Below are 16,682 nucleotides of genomic sequence, written 5' to 3' on the forward strand. Positions count from 1 at the left end.
TGGTTAAAACAAACATGGTTAATTTTGCCTTATTCTTGTGAAATTTTTTGTTTATCTTCCTTTCTGATATTTTATGTTTCAAATCCGTTTGTAACCGGGACTAGATATTGCTTTCTTCTTTGTCTAAAGCCATATGAGTGTTTAAGTGGAGGTGGGGTAAGAATACAAAATATAGAAAATGATGAGATGCTGCTACATGTAGCTGAACATGAATATTTATTTATGAGTAATCATTGAATCATATACCGAGATAACAAGCTCACATGTTCATCATAGTGTGTTGCACGAGATTACCTAATCCATGTATAGCCTCATTTGCATATGATTGAACTACAACTTGAACAAGGCTCTCGGGTGAGGCATTCTTACGCGATCAGATTGAGTTGGTATGCACCTAAGAAATAAGCAGGTTGTAGTCGCCGTGGCTCGTAAATTGACATTGGTCCCAGGATGTACAGGGGTTTGTATACAGTAGGCATATGCAGTCCCGGCCAGGGTGATCGGCTGGCTGTAGTATAAGAGAGAGTCTGGAACAAGACTAGTGGCTAGCAGATTTTGGGTGCTGGGTGGCCGTTTACAGCAACTTGAAATTTTTAACAATATTTTACAAATACTGGACACAAATTCTTTGAGATTGAGTAGTGGGCTCCAGCAATAAAATTAACTTTTTGTGGTGTACCCCAAAAATAAGTGGTGGGTTCCATCGTCCATCACTGCCCAAAACAGCTACAACCCTGATTCTATCTTTTATAATCCAGTAGCATGTACTGGTAGTATATGCATCTTAGATTTGCCAGTTACACAACACATTCATAAAAGGTTGAACTACACATTGGTCTTGAGAACAAGCAAATTTGCTCATAGCTTTCTTTGGTGAGACATACCTTGTACCCTTTGTCCTTTTCAAACTCATCTTCAAACTGTCTAATCTTGCGTTTCAGACTGCGTATCTGCCTGGTGAGATGCTTGGTAACCGAGACATCCGCTTCCTCGCCATGTTTCTCCGCTCTCTTTGACGGACTATAGAAAGACAGAACACACAATATTAAGTAAGAAAAGATATCAAGAATGACTCTTGGGTGGAATAAATGATATGATATTAATACCAAAGTAACCCTGAAGCAAAAATGAAAGCATGAGTGTTATTGTCATGATATAGTGTGAAAGGAATATTAGTGTAAAGATGGTTTCCTTAAAGGCAAATTCAGTGACTTGGATGGACCCAATATCGATTGCTCAGTGCCAGAAGTGGGTAAGCGCAATAGCTGCCCTGTCAATGTTGTACTCATCTTCACATGGCAGCTACTGCACTTACTCACTTCTGGCACTGATGAGCAGTCGATACTGTTCAATTAATCTCAGTTTGGTTTTGGAACTTCCAAAACAAATGTTGAACACATATTCTTTAATTAATCCTTGAAAACACGCCATCAAATCACTGAACATGAATTTAAAGCTTTTTATGAATGAGTAAATAAGATTAATGATCAGTTTCAGAAACTTTTGAGGTTAGAAACAAGTCAATGTAAAACAACAATAAATATATAGTTAATCCCAAACCATGGAAATTATATAAAGATAAATGCATAGTGAAGTCAAAATAATGTGACCTGAGTTAGTTGGACAGTAGTCCCAACACCAAAGACATTAGCAATATGTGGATATAAATTTCCTTACACAAAGCATTCAAATTCATACATGAAAGAAGAACATTCTCTTCCCATAATATTTTGATATACATGCAGTGACAGTTTAAGCAAAAAATCAATGGTTAATATGATCACCTGAAATGTTCAACAGTAAATGACAACATCAGTAAAATACTGAGCATGCATTTGGTGTAGAAAAAGTTCTGGGCATAAAATATACACTCCATAATGTATGTAAACATTGTATGTTTTCAGTTTACTACTTTGTCATATGGGAAAATTGTGCTTTCCCGAGGTTTGCTATTAAGTTAATATTAAATAGTTAGATGCTTAAACTACATAGCATTATGATTTATACTTTGATAAATTGGGCATGATAATCAAAATTATGATTAAATCACTGTTAATCACATCATGGTATGGTCTGTGTCTAATAATTTATGAGTAACTTTTGCATCTTAGTAATGAACAAAATGATCCATGATTCATTTGACCAAAAACATTTTATGATTTTCATAGCTATATGTAATAATGTAAATGAAGCATTTTGTGATCGCCAGGCAGTATTGTTTGTGCAGGGCAAACTTTAAAAAATCACGAGCTATCTTAAGGACCACTGAACCAATACTGGGCTTGTTTGTACTCAGTTTTATGCATTTTTCATGCTGATTTCAAATATGGTCATGAAAATGTACAATTTTGAATTTTAATTTTGAAACAACATTTTAAATTTGTCGTCTGCAGTCGATATCCTTATGGAAAGGGTTAATAATGAAAATGTACAATTCTGAAATGTTTGAATTTAAAAAAATTGAAATTTGTTATCTGAGTCGGCATCACTCTATTCAACAGCAAACCTTTTGACGGCTTTTTCATTTTAACTCTCGTTTTCATATCACTAAAGGTATTTCAATTTCTCATATTTATTACCGTTTCAACATTTTGTTCCCCTTTCATTAACATCAGAACCACTCTTGAAAATTAGGTCAATTGAAGATGCAACTTGATAATTTTGTCTAGTTTCCTTGCGATGCCATGAATGCATACCACAATATCTTTGCTTGGTACCCAAAATACCGATAATGAAGCATTCAATTCATGTTGAACTTTGTAACTCAAAATACACAACATCAAAAGCCAGGTGAACATTTTGAACATAAAATGGTTCGTTTTTTGAAATTAGGCACATAACATACATTGCCGACATCATAAAATGTGCCGCATGTTTTCAAGGTACTGTGCCCCCCCCCCCCCCACACACACACACACAAGCAAATTGCTTTAGTTAGAAAACTTGTTAGTAGTAACTTCAACAGCTAGAATACAGTGAAAAGTACAGGTTATTCCAAAACTATAATTAAGGCCCGGCAAAAAACGAGATCTCGCTTTTCACGCCGTGATTCTCGCTATTAACCAATTATCTCGCTTTTTAAGAAAGTTTCCAAGCAGTATACTTACTATAAAAATGTTGCTTTATGCCATAAAAGTTCGTTGAATTCCATGAAATGAACTTCAACTTCGGAAAAGAGTGCAGAATTCAACAGCATTGCAACCACATTGCTAGGTGCAAAAGCCATTCTTTACGTAATAAAAATGACATTTCATTGCAAATGAGTTCAAGTTTAGGCCAAATATTGTTATATTTATTGAATTATTGGAATATTTTGACTATAAAACATAATTCAAGGTCAAATTTTTGTCACTTTTTTGCCGTCTGACGACAAGGTAGTAAAGGAAGCACATCCTCACTGTTGTCATTGACCGAATCTGAACAACAGAGGGCTTTTTTATGGAATTATTTTTTTCATTTTTTTTTCGGTTTTTCGTATTTTCGGGGCGTTTTTAAAGCTTCTTGTGCCATTTTCCGGGGGAAATCTTGCTTTTCTCGCTTTTCAATACTTTGGATCTCGTTTTTTACCTCAAAAAATTGCGTTTTTTGCCGGGGCCTAACTATAATGTTCCTATTAATTGGCAATTCCATATTAAATGCGAATCAGCCCATTTCATCAATACTGAAAACATGAACGCAACAGGAAAATTGCTTTAGAGACGTATATAGGGCTAATTAAGGTTAACAGTCCTCCAGGGATGGATATTATTTCTGCAGAGAATACTTCTCTGATTTTTGTAAGTTGATGTTCACTGGGATCCACAACATGCTCATCTATCAGGAGAACAGTTCTTAAATCCCAATACATTTGTACATTCATTGAATGACCTTTGAAGATTTGGGTACAAAAACTCACACTCTGCAACTTGAGGTCAAATTTTGCACTATAATTATGTAATTGAGGTTATTGGACTATGCCATTGGGATGAGGCTCTTGTGGTCCATAGTGGTTGTCTAGATCTGTGATCATTAAAGGTCAATCTTTCTGCAAAATCTTGAAAGAGTTTTCCTCTATCCTGACTTTTCCTACAGGAATTTGAGACCTGTAATATATCATCATTTTGTTTCATTAATATCCGTAAATTTTGACATAACCTCCTGATAAAATTAAGGCATTTTAGGAGGATTATCATAAGTGTTACCTAGGGTAAAGAGGAGTAAAATGCTCTACCCTGTGTAAGATTTTGGTAAATATCTTACACAGGGGGAGATGAAATTCAAATGGAATGAACACATATGACAGCTCCATTTGAATTCCATACACCCTCTAATAAAGATTCAACCTGAATCTTCAGAGGGAGGTGAGTTTCAAATAGAGTTGGTTAAATGTGCTAATTCCATTTGAAATTCACACTCCCCCTGTGAAAGATATTGCAAAAATCTTCAACAGGGGGAGTGGGGACTTTAAATAGATTAGATTGGCCATCATCTAAGGCGGGTGTATTAACAAAAACTGCACACATTTTAATCTATATTTTAGAGCTGTTTAAACTATGGTAGTTTTATACAGTATCAAAAATAAAATCCACTACAAGGTAAAAGTCCCTTGCTATGATTCATCTATTTGAGAAAAAAACACATCAGTCATTAGAACCAAATCATTCAATGTGTTAATTCTATCTAAATTTATCAACCCAAAAATGAAACCAAAAGTAGCAAGTTTATGGATGATTCATTCATTTGACCTAATTATTATAAGCTATCCCTTGGCTACATCAATCAGACAATCTCTGCATTATTTGCTTTTTTAATAGATAGTAAGTTGTTATATAAATAGTATGGGATCAACGATGTGATAAATAAGGCAAGCATTATGAAGAGAGCTTTAGAAATAGGAGCTAATTACAATTAATTAACTACTCTAGTAAGCACTGATTAATAAAATTAGTCTTTTAGTTTCTAAATCAAATTGGGACTAAAATACTTTTCATACATACGCATTATCTAATGGCTCATGCGATTGGTCAAGCAATGTTAATGCCCGGGTGCTTTAACGTGACGACAGAAAAATGTAGCAAATTGCATTAAAAAAATTCTTGTTTGTTATTATTTGGTGAAATACAATCACAGAATGTTGGAAAATGCATGAATGACGTACGTACATGTACTATATATGTACATCATTGTTTCTGCCCACAGCTCTACCTTGTATGCACTCAGTTCTACCTCAGGCATAAACAATATGGGCTATTAGGCAGCTCCATTTGAATTTCGTACACCCTCTGAGAAAGATTCAGCCTAAATCTTCCACTGAGGGAGGGTGAGTTTCAAATGGAACTGCTAATGTGCTCATTCCATTTGAAATTCATACTCCCACAGTAGAAGATATTTCCAAAATCTTCCGCAGAGGGTGTGTGGATTTTAGATGGAATAGCCAAATTGATCATGCCCTCAATTCTATAGCATTAAATAAACGCCATAATTGTCTGGAGTCAACTAGAAATAACAGAAATCTGCTGTTAATTTTCAGCATTAAAAATCAATTCTTTTCCACTTTTCACCCAGCATTTACTAACAAAGCTACTCTGCATCATAAAATTTACCCAATGCTCCTCCCTTTATACATTACATAAAAGCAGTTTCAGTTAGTAAGCAATAACAATGAAAACAATTGTTATCCTTTATGAAACACAATGAAAGGGTGGCACAATAGGAAAATTAAAACCTTCTCATTCTCAAAACTTAAAACACCGTACAAACAAAGAAACATACAGACAAAAAAAAAACGTATTAAACCAAATTGCATTGAAGTACCATCATTGTGAATTTAATAATTATGTTAGTTTAACTTGTTCAAATTTAAAATCCTGAACACTAACTTTAGTTACTTCAGAATGAGGAAGTTTTACTTGTGATATTATTGATGTATATAGGATATATGACTGGGCATGTTATACTAGTTTGCATGTTATAATGGTATGAAGGTTAAATAACTGAATTGTGGCCATTTTAAGGTACAGCTAGGGGATGCACAAGTATTTTTAAGTGTGCATTTTGCATCATTTTGGGTTAGCTCATTTGACTGCATTTTTATTTTTGTTTGCTTCCACTAGTTTCAAAAAGTTTAACCGCTCATAAAATCTCACATCCATTGCACTTAAAAATACTTTTGCAGGTGTTTGACATTATTATTAAGGGTATTACGACAAAACAGATTAGATTATAGCTGTTTGCAATTAAAAAACATTTTTTGAAAAAAATTTGAACATTTTCCAAATGCTTGGAAAAAAGTGTTCAAATTTATTCAGATTTTTCCAGCTTTCTAGGGTCATTTTAGCCTCTTCTAGAAAAAAATACTCCTTTACCGCCAAAGCCGAAAATTTGAAATGCTTAACTCTAAAAAAAAATATATAGAGAATAGAAATAACAGAATTAAAAAAAACTATAAAAAAAACAACTCGAAAGTGAGTGAAAATCAACCTGTTTTGTGGTGTCAAAATGGCCACATATATTTTAATAAACACATAAAAAAGAAAATCTTTACTGTATTGGGTTATCGTAACTTTGAGCATAATTAATTAAATGCAAATAAAATCCAGATGAACATGAGAATTTTGTAAGCAACAACAAGATATCGCTTGTTAAAAAAGAAATCAGAATGGCCAAGAATGACTGAATGAATGACATTTGGTGCGATTAAAAAAGATGCAGCATCATTCAAAGAGTGTGATCAGCATTGTCAATTACCAATCAATAGCACACGCTGACTGCCACCGACTATAGGTGAGCGGAATATGTTGTGCTATGCAATTTCACACTGCATAATCTGTTTGAATTTGCAACTTTTCATATCGCACCAAACTTCACTAAATCATTACTTTCTTGATCATTCCGATTTATATTACACAAATTTGGTATCATACTATAGCTATAATCTTTTGCAGTAAACCTTTCATGAGCGCATACTACCATGATGTTGCAAAGTCAGAGCTAACAATGCATCCCATACGGCACAAAGTTCATTCATAAATTTCCACTCGGCAACAGCAGACCGCCTCAGCAGCCAATCAGAGACAAGTGCGTTTCAACGCAGTAAATATGCGATGTATACATAAAATATGCTCTCGTCAAAGGTTTACTGCAAAATATAACAAAATTCTCGTCCCATTCATATCAATTTTATTACTTTTATTAAAGTGTGTTTAGAGTTACGACTCAATCAAGTGAAGAATTTTCTTTTTTGATGTGTTTATATGTTTGTCGTTGATTGATGAGGGTTAATCAAGTACCCACCAGTAACCCATCATGTAAGACTGTGCTGATGGTGGGGAGGGCGGAATTTCGGTGTTGTCAGAAATACTGCAAACAATAAAACAATCACACATGAAAATAATATATTACATAGATTGTGCCGGAAACAATTTTGAAACGAAATATTTCTACGTGTACTAGTTGGAGAGAAGACAGAGAGATGAGAAATATTATTATTAAAGGTCTATTAAAGAATGACAATTATGTTGTCTGCTCAGTGCCAGAAGTCGGTAAGTGCAATAGCTGCCATGTGTAGCTGCCATGTGTTAGATGAGCACAATATACTGTGTGTAAATTGCCAAACATTCACATGGCAGCTATTGCACTTACCCACTTCTGGCACTGAGCAGGCAATGTATTTTTGTAGATCAATATCGAGAATTTATTCCAAAATGGCCCTATCTTCAATAGCTGCCCCATAGACATTTTGACAATTTCTGTATTCTATAATTATACACATCTAAAAAAATGACATCTGGCAGCTTTTGTAGATGAGGCCTTTTTGCACAAAATTCTCTAAGTATTATTTCATGATAATGATAAGATATTTGTATCAAACATTATTTTCAATGGGAAGTGACCAAGTGTGATGCTGTCAAGCTAAATAAGTTGCATGTTTTACAATATCAACTTGTATTTTATTTAATCCTCTTCAAATGTGCCAAAATATGCTGAAATTGTGCTGTTACTTCTTAGATCCAAACCCCCCTGTGGAACATGTTACTCAATTTGAAGGGGTATAACCAGGGAGTGTGGAGGGTGCCTGGAATTTTTAGAAAAATCATGCAAAATCAGCCTCTTTGGGGCACACCTCTGCTACTCAGCCCCAGGTGCGCTCCGAGCCCTCTGAGGTAGTCGGGTTTCTGGATATGCCCCTGACTTCGGAAAATATTGTTTGAAATTCCAAAATCTTCCACAAATTCACCATTCCTTTTGGATGAACATTGTTGGATATGGAATGGCTATAAACTGTCAAATTTGATTGGAATACCAAAATCTTCCTCAAGGGGAAGGGGTGTGATTTTCAAATGGAATAGCCCCATTAAAATTAGCAGACGACAATGAAATACAAAGACCTTTTGCAAGAAGGCTCTATCTGCAATAGCTGCCCTAACAGAAATTTGACAATTGACCTTTTCGGTAAATCCCATAAGCCCTTGCGAGTACAACCGAGATGTCATCGTTTGACATCACACCAATCTCCACTGATGAGCACATCGTTTATCTAACACAGTTACTGCGCATTGCAAGTCGGCCTGACATCAAATGACAACATCTCAGGTGTACTTACAAAAGGCTTAAGGAATTTAAGGAAAAGGTCAATTTCTGCATTCTATGTGTAATATCTGTATGACACCTGGCAGTTATTGCAGATTCAGCCTTGGTGGACTAACCCCTTGAAATGAAGTTCAACACTTGTTGTCTTTTATCATCACACTCAACATGGCAACAAATGGCTCATTTTGACATCATCACATATTTCGACACTTTTATCTCTCTTTTTGACAACATGGATCATATGATACCGATAAAAATACATTTATGTCAAACAGAAAAAAATAAAATAAATAAACAGTGACAAACATGACATACTCATGCCAATGAATATAATTTGATGGACAGATTACAAGAATAAAGTTTGTAATTTTTCTGAAATTTACCCTGGACCACAAAGAAATATACAGATGGTATATGTGACAAAATCAAGCAAAACAAATTGTGTATAGTTTTTTTTTTGTAATAATCATTTTCCATTGTCAGTTTATTTTTTGAATTTCATTTTGTTCAAAGTGCTCAATGAAATACAAAAGTTAGACACTGGAGGTCTGGGTCAAATTCCGACAAGCCACCCTAGGCCACGTCAAAATCAACCATCATCAGACTTGTTTTGCTTGAGCGTATCACAATATATTTCTTACTTAAATTTAAAAAAATTGAAAATGAAATATAATGCAAAAGAGTTTCTATGCACATGCAAGTTAACACACACATCCCAAACACACCCCTACGACAAAAACCCCTCTCTTGTATGACCACCCCCCCAGTGTGGCGTATACACACACCTCCAAAGTTTGAATGCTGATGCAAATGCACCACACCCCTTACAAACACACCCCCACCACACAAACACACCCAATCATCCACACATATAGCTTCTTAGTTTTGTGTATCTCTGTAAATTTATTATTCATGCATGGGTATGACTGCTACTTAGATGATCTAGCAACTAAGCCAAGCAGTTAAGAAATGAAGCATCAAGCGCTGTAAGGTGGCAGAAATTAGCCCGATGTCAGCACATTATCTATTGATGGATTATGCAGTTTAGAGCATTTAGTTGGATATAATACAGTAAATGCATTACTGTACACTTGGCTAGATTTGAGTGATGGCTACCACAAATGATCCAGCTGATATAAGTCATAAGGCATTACCTCATGCATGCTTGACCTGAAAATCTGAATTTGATTCCTTTTAGGATGTTCTGGGTCAGGCAAACCACAGAGTAGCACTTTTAAGGAATCAGATAGCAATGTTTGCACAGTATTTTTTGTGGGACATGAGAGCACATCAGACATATCGAATTGCATTCTGAATAAAGAGGAATGGCCTTCTGATATCAAATAATGTTTACTTTTTAATATTTTTAGGTCTTTGGGGGAATTTTTTTTTTGAAATGATCGTCGGCTTTTCCTCCCAGCTGCATAAATTTTAAGGAAATGTCATTAGATTGATACATTGTACTTTGAGGACTGTTAAATGTCGAAAATATCAATTTTGCCATAAATTTGTATTATATCGCAAATTAAAAAAAAAAATTGTATTCAGAATGCAATTCGATGTCTGATGTTCTCTCATGTTCCACAAAACATAATGTACAAGCGTTGCTATCCGAGCCTTTAAACGCACAATAATCCCGACCCTCATTGACTCTCTATGGATAGGAAGTACTAGATCAATCCCAGGAACCATTAACACAATGATTAAGATAGGGTGAGTGGTCTTTAAGGAAATTCAGACTGATTAATGGTCAAAACAAGACCTATAATGAATCAGAATGTTCAGGTAGAATAAAAATCACATTGCCAAGGCCTGGCAAATTTCTGACAGCCATATTAAGGTTAAGTACACCAGGCACAAAAAGAAACTTGTCAGTTATATTCATCCTTGCTGTTCAATAACTTGATAATTTTGGATTATTCTGAAATATACATTTTGTTAATTGGACTTTTCTTTCTCATTTGACACCCTGTTCGTGAACATTGAGTAAGAATTGACCGAGATATGCGCCTCCAAACTCTCAAACCCCAAACTGAAAAGTTGCAATTTTAACGATTCAATTGTGCCTGTTACACTGTGTGCTTTATTGATTGGCCTGTGGTGCTTGTGCGCAATACAACGATGCGTTCCCATTGAAAATCGTTGAAAATGCAACTTTTGATTTTGGGGTTTGAGGCTTTGGAGGCGCATATCTTGGTCAATTCTTGTTAGTTTTTCACAAACAGGGTGTCAAATGAGAAAGCTAAGTCCAATTAACAAAATGTTTATTTCAGAATAATCCAAAATTATCAAGTTATTGAACAGCAAGGATGAATATAACTGACGAGTTTCTTTTTGTGCCTGGTGTACTTCATATCAAGGTGATTATCAAGTAGATTACAGGACATATTTAGAGCTGAAGGCTGGCAAAGTTTGACCACAATATGTATGATCAAAAACTGCAAAGTTTCATCGGATTATTATTGTGGTCATTTAGCATGACAGCAAACTCACATGAGCAAAATTAGAGTATGATGAGGATATGATGAACGGGCATGGTGGGTAAATCAGCATCTATTTTTAACAAATCTGCTTGCACTTTATATGCATGTTTGTAAAATTAGATGATTTTTGTATCTTCCCTCGATCAGGCTAAAACAGGACAACCAATAATAAAAGTGCGTATCAGAATCTGTGCAGATATGGTAACAATTACGCATTTTGCGGTCAATTGTGAGATATTAATGACCTAGATTTGCGTTCGTGTTTTTACAAATCACCTAAATGTGATTGGATCGCACGCATCGAAAACTGGAAAGTTTCATTGGATTATTATTGTGGTCATTTAGCTTGACAGCAAACTCACATGAGCAAAATTAGAGTATGATGAGGATATGATGAACAGACATGGGTAAATCACGAGCATCTATTTTTAACAAATCTGCTTGCACTTATATGCATGTTAAGAGCTTTCTAGCCAAAATTATCTAAATGTTTAACAGATGTTGTTGCATGAATCCACACATATACACCTCACACCCCTGACACGTCCCTACCTACGCCTACCGGCAACCGCGGACATTGAGGTCATCTGAATCCAAGTTTAATTGTCAAAATGAGAACCAAAATAGCAGATTTTCATATGTATAACTGTGTATGACCGAGTATGAAATAGTTACACCTGGGTCGCAATTTTTAATGCACAATAGCGGACGCATCTCTCAAATGCATTTGGCATGCAATTGGATTCTACTGCAGACCTCAAACCAAACACGGTGCTCATTTGCAGTTAGGTCCACAGTTTTAATGCAAAGTCTTGTGTATATCCTCAGTTGCCAGTAAACATGCACACACTCCCTCCCACATAGTAAACACACCCCCCCCCCCACAAACACACCCCCACACACATCCTATAGAACATTCATGACAAAGTAAAAGCGAAGATTTTTTGAATTTATGGAATGAGGAATATAAATGTAAATATATATTATATAATACTACTGATGAGTCCAGCTAAAAGCATCATCAATCAGGGCACAGTTCAAAACTTACAATATACTTTTACCATGCATTTAGATTAGTTCCCAAGGACAAATTTTCATCTGACATGTAACTATACTACTACTGTAAAATCTTAAGCCAGAAAGTGTAACCCATTTCAGTAGCTAGTGACTAATATAGACCACTTTTTGCACTCCACACAATTCTTTGTTCCAAAAATGGGAAATTTGCATCAAATGAGAGTGTACATGCTCAATGCCATTGTGCATGTTTTTTAGCATGCACACTGGTCTTCCATGATGTAAAGTCTCAATTCTGGTGCAAAGCATATTTAGAGTGTGGATACAGCCTTACAGGAGTTTATTTCACTAAAATTTCCAAAGCTTCGTAAGTCTCAAAATCGCTTGTAGCTTATGAAAAGTCGTAAGTTCCAATTCACTAAACATGCTAAACTTACTTATGAATGGTAAAAAGTTTAGTGAAATTGACCCCAGGTCTATTACTGATCAAAACATGGACTCTGAAATGACCCGTGCTCTGAACTGTGCCCCCATGAATAACTAACTATAGCATGCCATATGGGGTATAGAGGCCTTGCATGTGACGTATCATCCCGTAAATATGGCTGACTACTCAAATGCATTCAACAAAAGCATGATTGCAATCTACCGTGACAGTTAAGTCTCACACACATAACCCTGCACTACGATCAAATAGGTTGATGACAACATTTGATTGAATGGACTGCACTCCGCCATAACTTCACGGTGAAGGGCGCTGGCTCAAATCCTTTGTTTGGAGCCAATCGATAATTTCATGCAGGGCCTCTATATATAGGTAAAGCATAGATGTGTATAATAGGTGAAGCATAGGATTGGTTGAACAAGGGAGTGTATCGGTCACCTGCTAAAGCTGTAGGGCAGATCTTTAGCACGGGGTGACAGAGGAGCCTCGTACCAGTTAGGCTCCACCTCATACTGAAATTCACTGCAGCAAAAATACAGCAAAAGTAAAATACAAAACACACAAAATGTTCACTGAATGAGTTAACAAATGAAACTTATATGGGAGTATAATCAAAGAGAGAATTAGACTTAGAAAAGACCAGTGCATAATGCTATGGTAAATCTGCTATACTGGTTTGTCATGACTGAGACCAAAATAGTGTACCATATATCGGCAAAAGCCTGAAATGAATGTTAACATACACCTTAAAGCTTGAGTGTTTGAAATTTTACACATGTAGCGCTTAGCATGTGCTATTAACACAACACATTATTATACACAGAATGCACATAAGCACAGCTTTTTAATCCAAATTTGTCAGGTGCATGGCAAAAATTTTGAGGTACAACATGGCCAGACTTTATATAAGTCTAATCTCTTCAGGATACTGTTAAAGTGGTCATTTTAATGAGGATTTATTTTCACAATTTCACAAACATACATTATATCGCAAATTTAAACACACAAATATTAAATTTTGCCATTATATGATAACACTGGCAAGGTATAAATTTTGATAAACCATCAACACACCAAAAGTCTTCTGTGTTGGAAATCGTGAAAATGTCTGTACACCAAATAACCACTTTAACAGAGAATAAAAGGGAGGAGGGTAAAATTCATTCTATAATAAGGGAAAATACAAATATATTAATGAAACCCTACCAAACTAGTTTTGTTACACAGGGAGGGGGTTAAAATTGTTGATTACCGGTACATTTCTTGTATACACCATTTGTTACACCGATTAGTTTACCCGTAATTAAATTAAATTAAATCTGGTGAATGGTTTAGGACAAGGTACTATAAGGACAAGGGATTACAATATAATAATAATAATAATAATAATGTGATAAATCAGGCTATAGAATTGTACAGGGAAGGCTTTACATTCATTTTAAGCTTCACTGCGGTATTCTGTCGGTTCGAATGCTGGCATAACTTGGCTTATCCGTGGATATTCCTCAAGAATACGATCTTCGGTCATAGTCATAGAGGACAATGACAAAGTTATGCATTTGTCTATACTGCTAATCTTAGTAACATCTGAGGAAAGAAACGGTTACATAATTTTTGCCCTGGCACAGTACAACAGTATTGCTGGTCTTTAATTGCATTGAGTTCATTATAAACTAAATAAGGAGATAACTCAAAAAAACTTGTACAAAAAGAAAATGTCCAAAAATCTTCTACAATGCAATATATTGAACCACTGAAAGTAGTAATCACTGCTGTTTTCTTTCCTCTCCAGAAATATCACCCAACCAAAAGCTTTTGGGCTATTCTAGTTGAAATCCATACACCCCAGGAAGACATGACCTTAATCACCACACAGGGGGTGTAGATTTCAAATGGAATCACCCATTCAGGTGACCCTATTTAAAATTCACACTCCATGTGGAAGATTAAGATATCTTCCACAGGGGGTGTATGGATTTCAACCTTAACAGCCTATCTGCCATTCCTTCCACGAATAATAACTATGCCATTAGATCCTGTCTTGGCCAATTTTTGACAAATTTAATTTAAATATGTTTGCAACAAGGAAACTACATGTCGTATCTGGATTAAAGCCATGTGAGATATGCATTTTTCTTTCCTCTTTACATTTTGCAACTACCTCTTTTTATTAACAAACTTGAGGCCCTACTTAAGGCTTTTGAAATTTCGGACATGAGATTTCTACATTTGAACTAACTATTCCAGTGATCCTCTTCAAAAAATTCTTTTTTAAAATGTTCTTTGTGGGTAAAAAAAAGCTACTCAAACTTACAGAATGACTGACCTAAAACTTACTATAATCAATTGTTTAAGTATAAAAAAAATGTATATGTGTGGTACTGAATTACACTTATGCAAAATAAGTATTTGAATATAAATAAATCTTGCACTGAGCAGCATGATGCATTTACCTGCATACTGACTGTTGCAAGCTTCCTCACTACACAAGTATAAAACAAAGTTGCTGAGAAAATGGAATGTATTTGTTTGTTTTTGGCTTATAAAATGGAATGTATTCTTTTAGCTTTTGCATGGATACTGAAAATATGGCATATTTATTTCTCACATAGGCTAGCTTGAAATATTCAGTTATTATATAACTGGTATCAGCAATCTGCAAACCTATCATGGAGCACTGTTGAAGCTATCCTGTAAGATTGAATTTCTAATTAAAAAGAATGATATGTGTGTAATACTACTGTAATTGTGCTATTCCATTTGAAATCTACTCTCCCCCTCCACAGAGGGAGTATGGGTCTCAAATAGAATATACACTAGGGCAACTTCCATTTGAAATCCTACAGTTGTGGAAGATATAGGAAAAGCCATACTACAGTGGGAGTATGGGTTTCAAAATAATCAACCTAGCCAATTATATTTTTAAAACAATTATATTTTTAAAACATACTCCCTCTGTAGAAGACTTATCATAAATCTTCGACAGGGGCAAGGCAGATTTCAAATGGAATATTTCATTGTAGCGATAAAACAATGTTATTAGAATGACAAAGGTATTAGGGAACAAACCAAAAGATCGATGACGTCCTATAAACGAAACTAGTTTCGTTTAGGGGGGAGGGGGTAAAAATACTTGATTACGTTTGTACAAAAACATCGATCTGAAGTATGTGTTATTATTATTATTATGTCAAAATTTTCAACATTTCATTATTACGTTTCTGGCAGGGAGGGAGGGGGTCGTCTGAGAAACGAAACTAGTTACATTTATAGGACGTCATCGATCTTTTGGTTTGTTCCCTTAGAATTCACACAACTAAACGACCAATTGGTCAGAGATTTCGTACAAACATCAGGGATGACTGAACTATTCACACTCACTCCACATTTATGCACAGCAAATTTGTATTTAGTACTTGCATACTTACTTCACTACTGCTTGTATTTTTAAGCCTGATCGTGGTGAGAGAACCGCTTCAGCTGGCCCGTGGTCTAGATGAGTTTGAGGTTGCCAAGCGGGAATGGGTTCTGTGATAAGAAAATGTACGGAAAATGATACATCTGAAGCACTGAGAGTTATCAAAATTAATATTTTAAGACCAATTTTGATAACAAGAGTGAAACTGTTCACTCAGCCTTTTTCAGTACATCTTAAAAAAGTTGTACTTCAAAAAACTGTTTAATAAGCACTACCCTCAACAACTAAGAACTTGGACATGTATCACAATACAAAAAACAATCACTCATCCCACAGTTAACTTGGTGTAAATTCACTTAACACGTCCCATTTTTATAGTACACCCTATGTTATGCTTTACATCATGCCAGACACTGAAATTTCAACAAAACACCGTAAACGTTCGCCCAAAGGCGTACATGGGCTCGTTTGCCATGGGGTAAATTTCATGTACAAACAGAGAGCTCCCTCCTCTGAAAATCCCCACAAGAATTTAGGGTACGTGCCCTTATTTGCTGGTGGGATTTTTACAGAAAGGCACTTTTAGATTGTGCCTAAAATTCCAGTTATGTCAAGACAGCCCATAGTGCCATTAGGTGAACGTTTACGGTATTGTTGTTAATCTCTGTGCACTATTTATAACTAGAATGTCTGTCAATACTTTTGATAATTTGAACATATAATCTGGATCGCTTCCAATTTTGATTTTGAG

General features: G+C 35.3%; 1 protein-coding gene across 1 annotated transcript in view; it reads right to left on the reverse strand.

The window, feature by feature from the left end:
- The window catches only part of LOC140171813 (protein FAM13A-like), a 93,828-nt gene that overhangs the window by 27,329 nt on the left and 49,817 nt on the right, over positions 1-16,682 (reverse strand). Inside the window, 4 exon segments of the mRNA XM_072195142.1 lie at positions 885-1,020; positions 7,273-7,338; positions 12,952-13,035; positions 15,942-16,041. Of these exon segments, the coding sequence (XP_072051243.1) occupies positions 885-1,020; positions 7,273-7,338; positions 12,952-13,035; positions 15,942-16,041 (386 nt within the window).

The sequence above is a fragment of the Amphiura filiformis genome, chromosome 15 (genome assembly GCF_039555335.1).
Source record: "Amphiura filiformis chromosome 15, Afil_fr2py, whole genome shotgun sequence".
Taxonomy (NCBI): Eukaryota; Metazoa; Echinodermata; class Ophiuroidea; order Amphilepidida; family Amphiuridae; genus Amphiura; species Amphiura filiformis.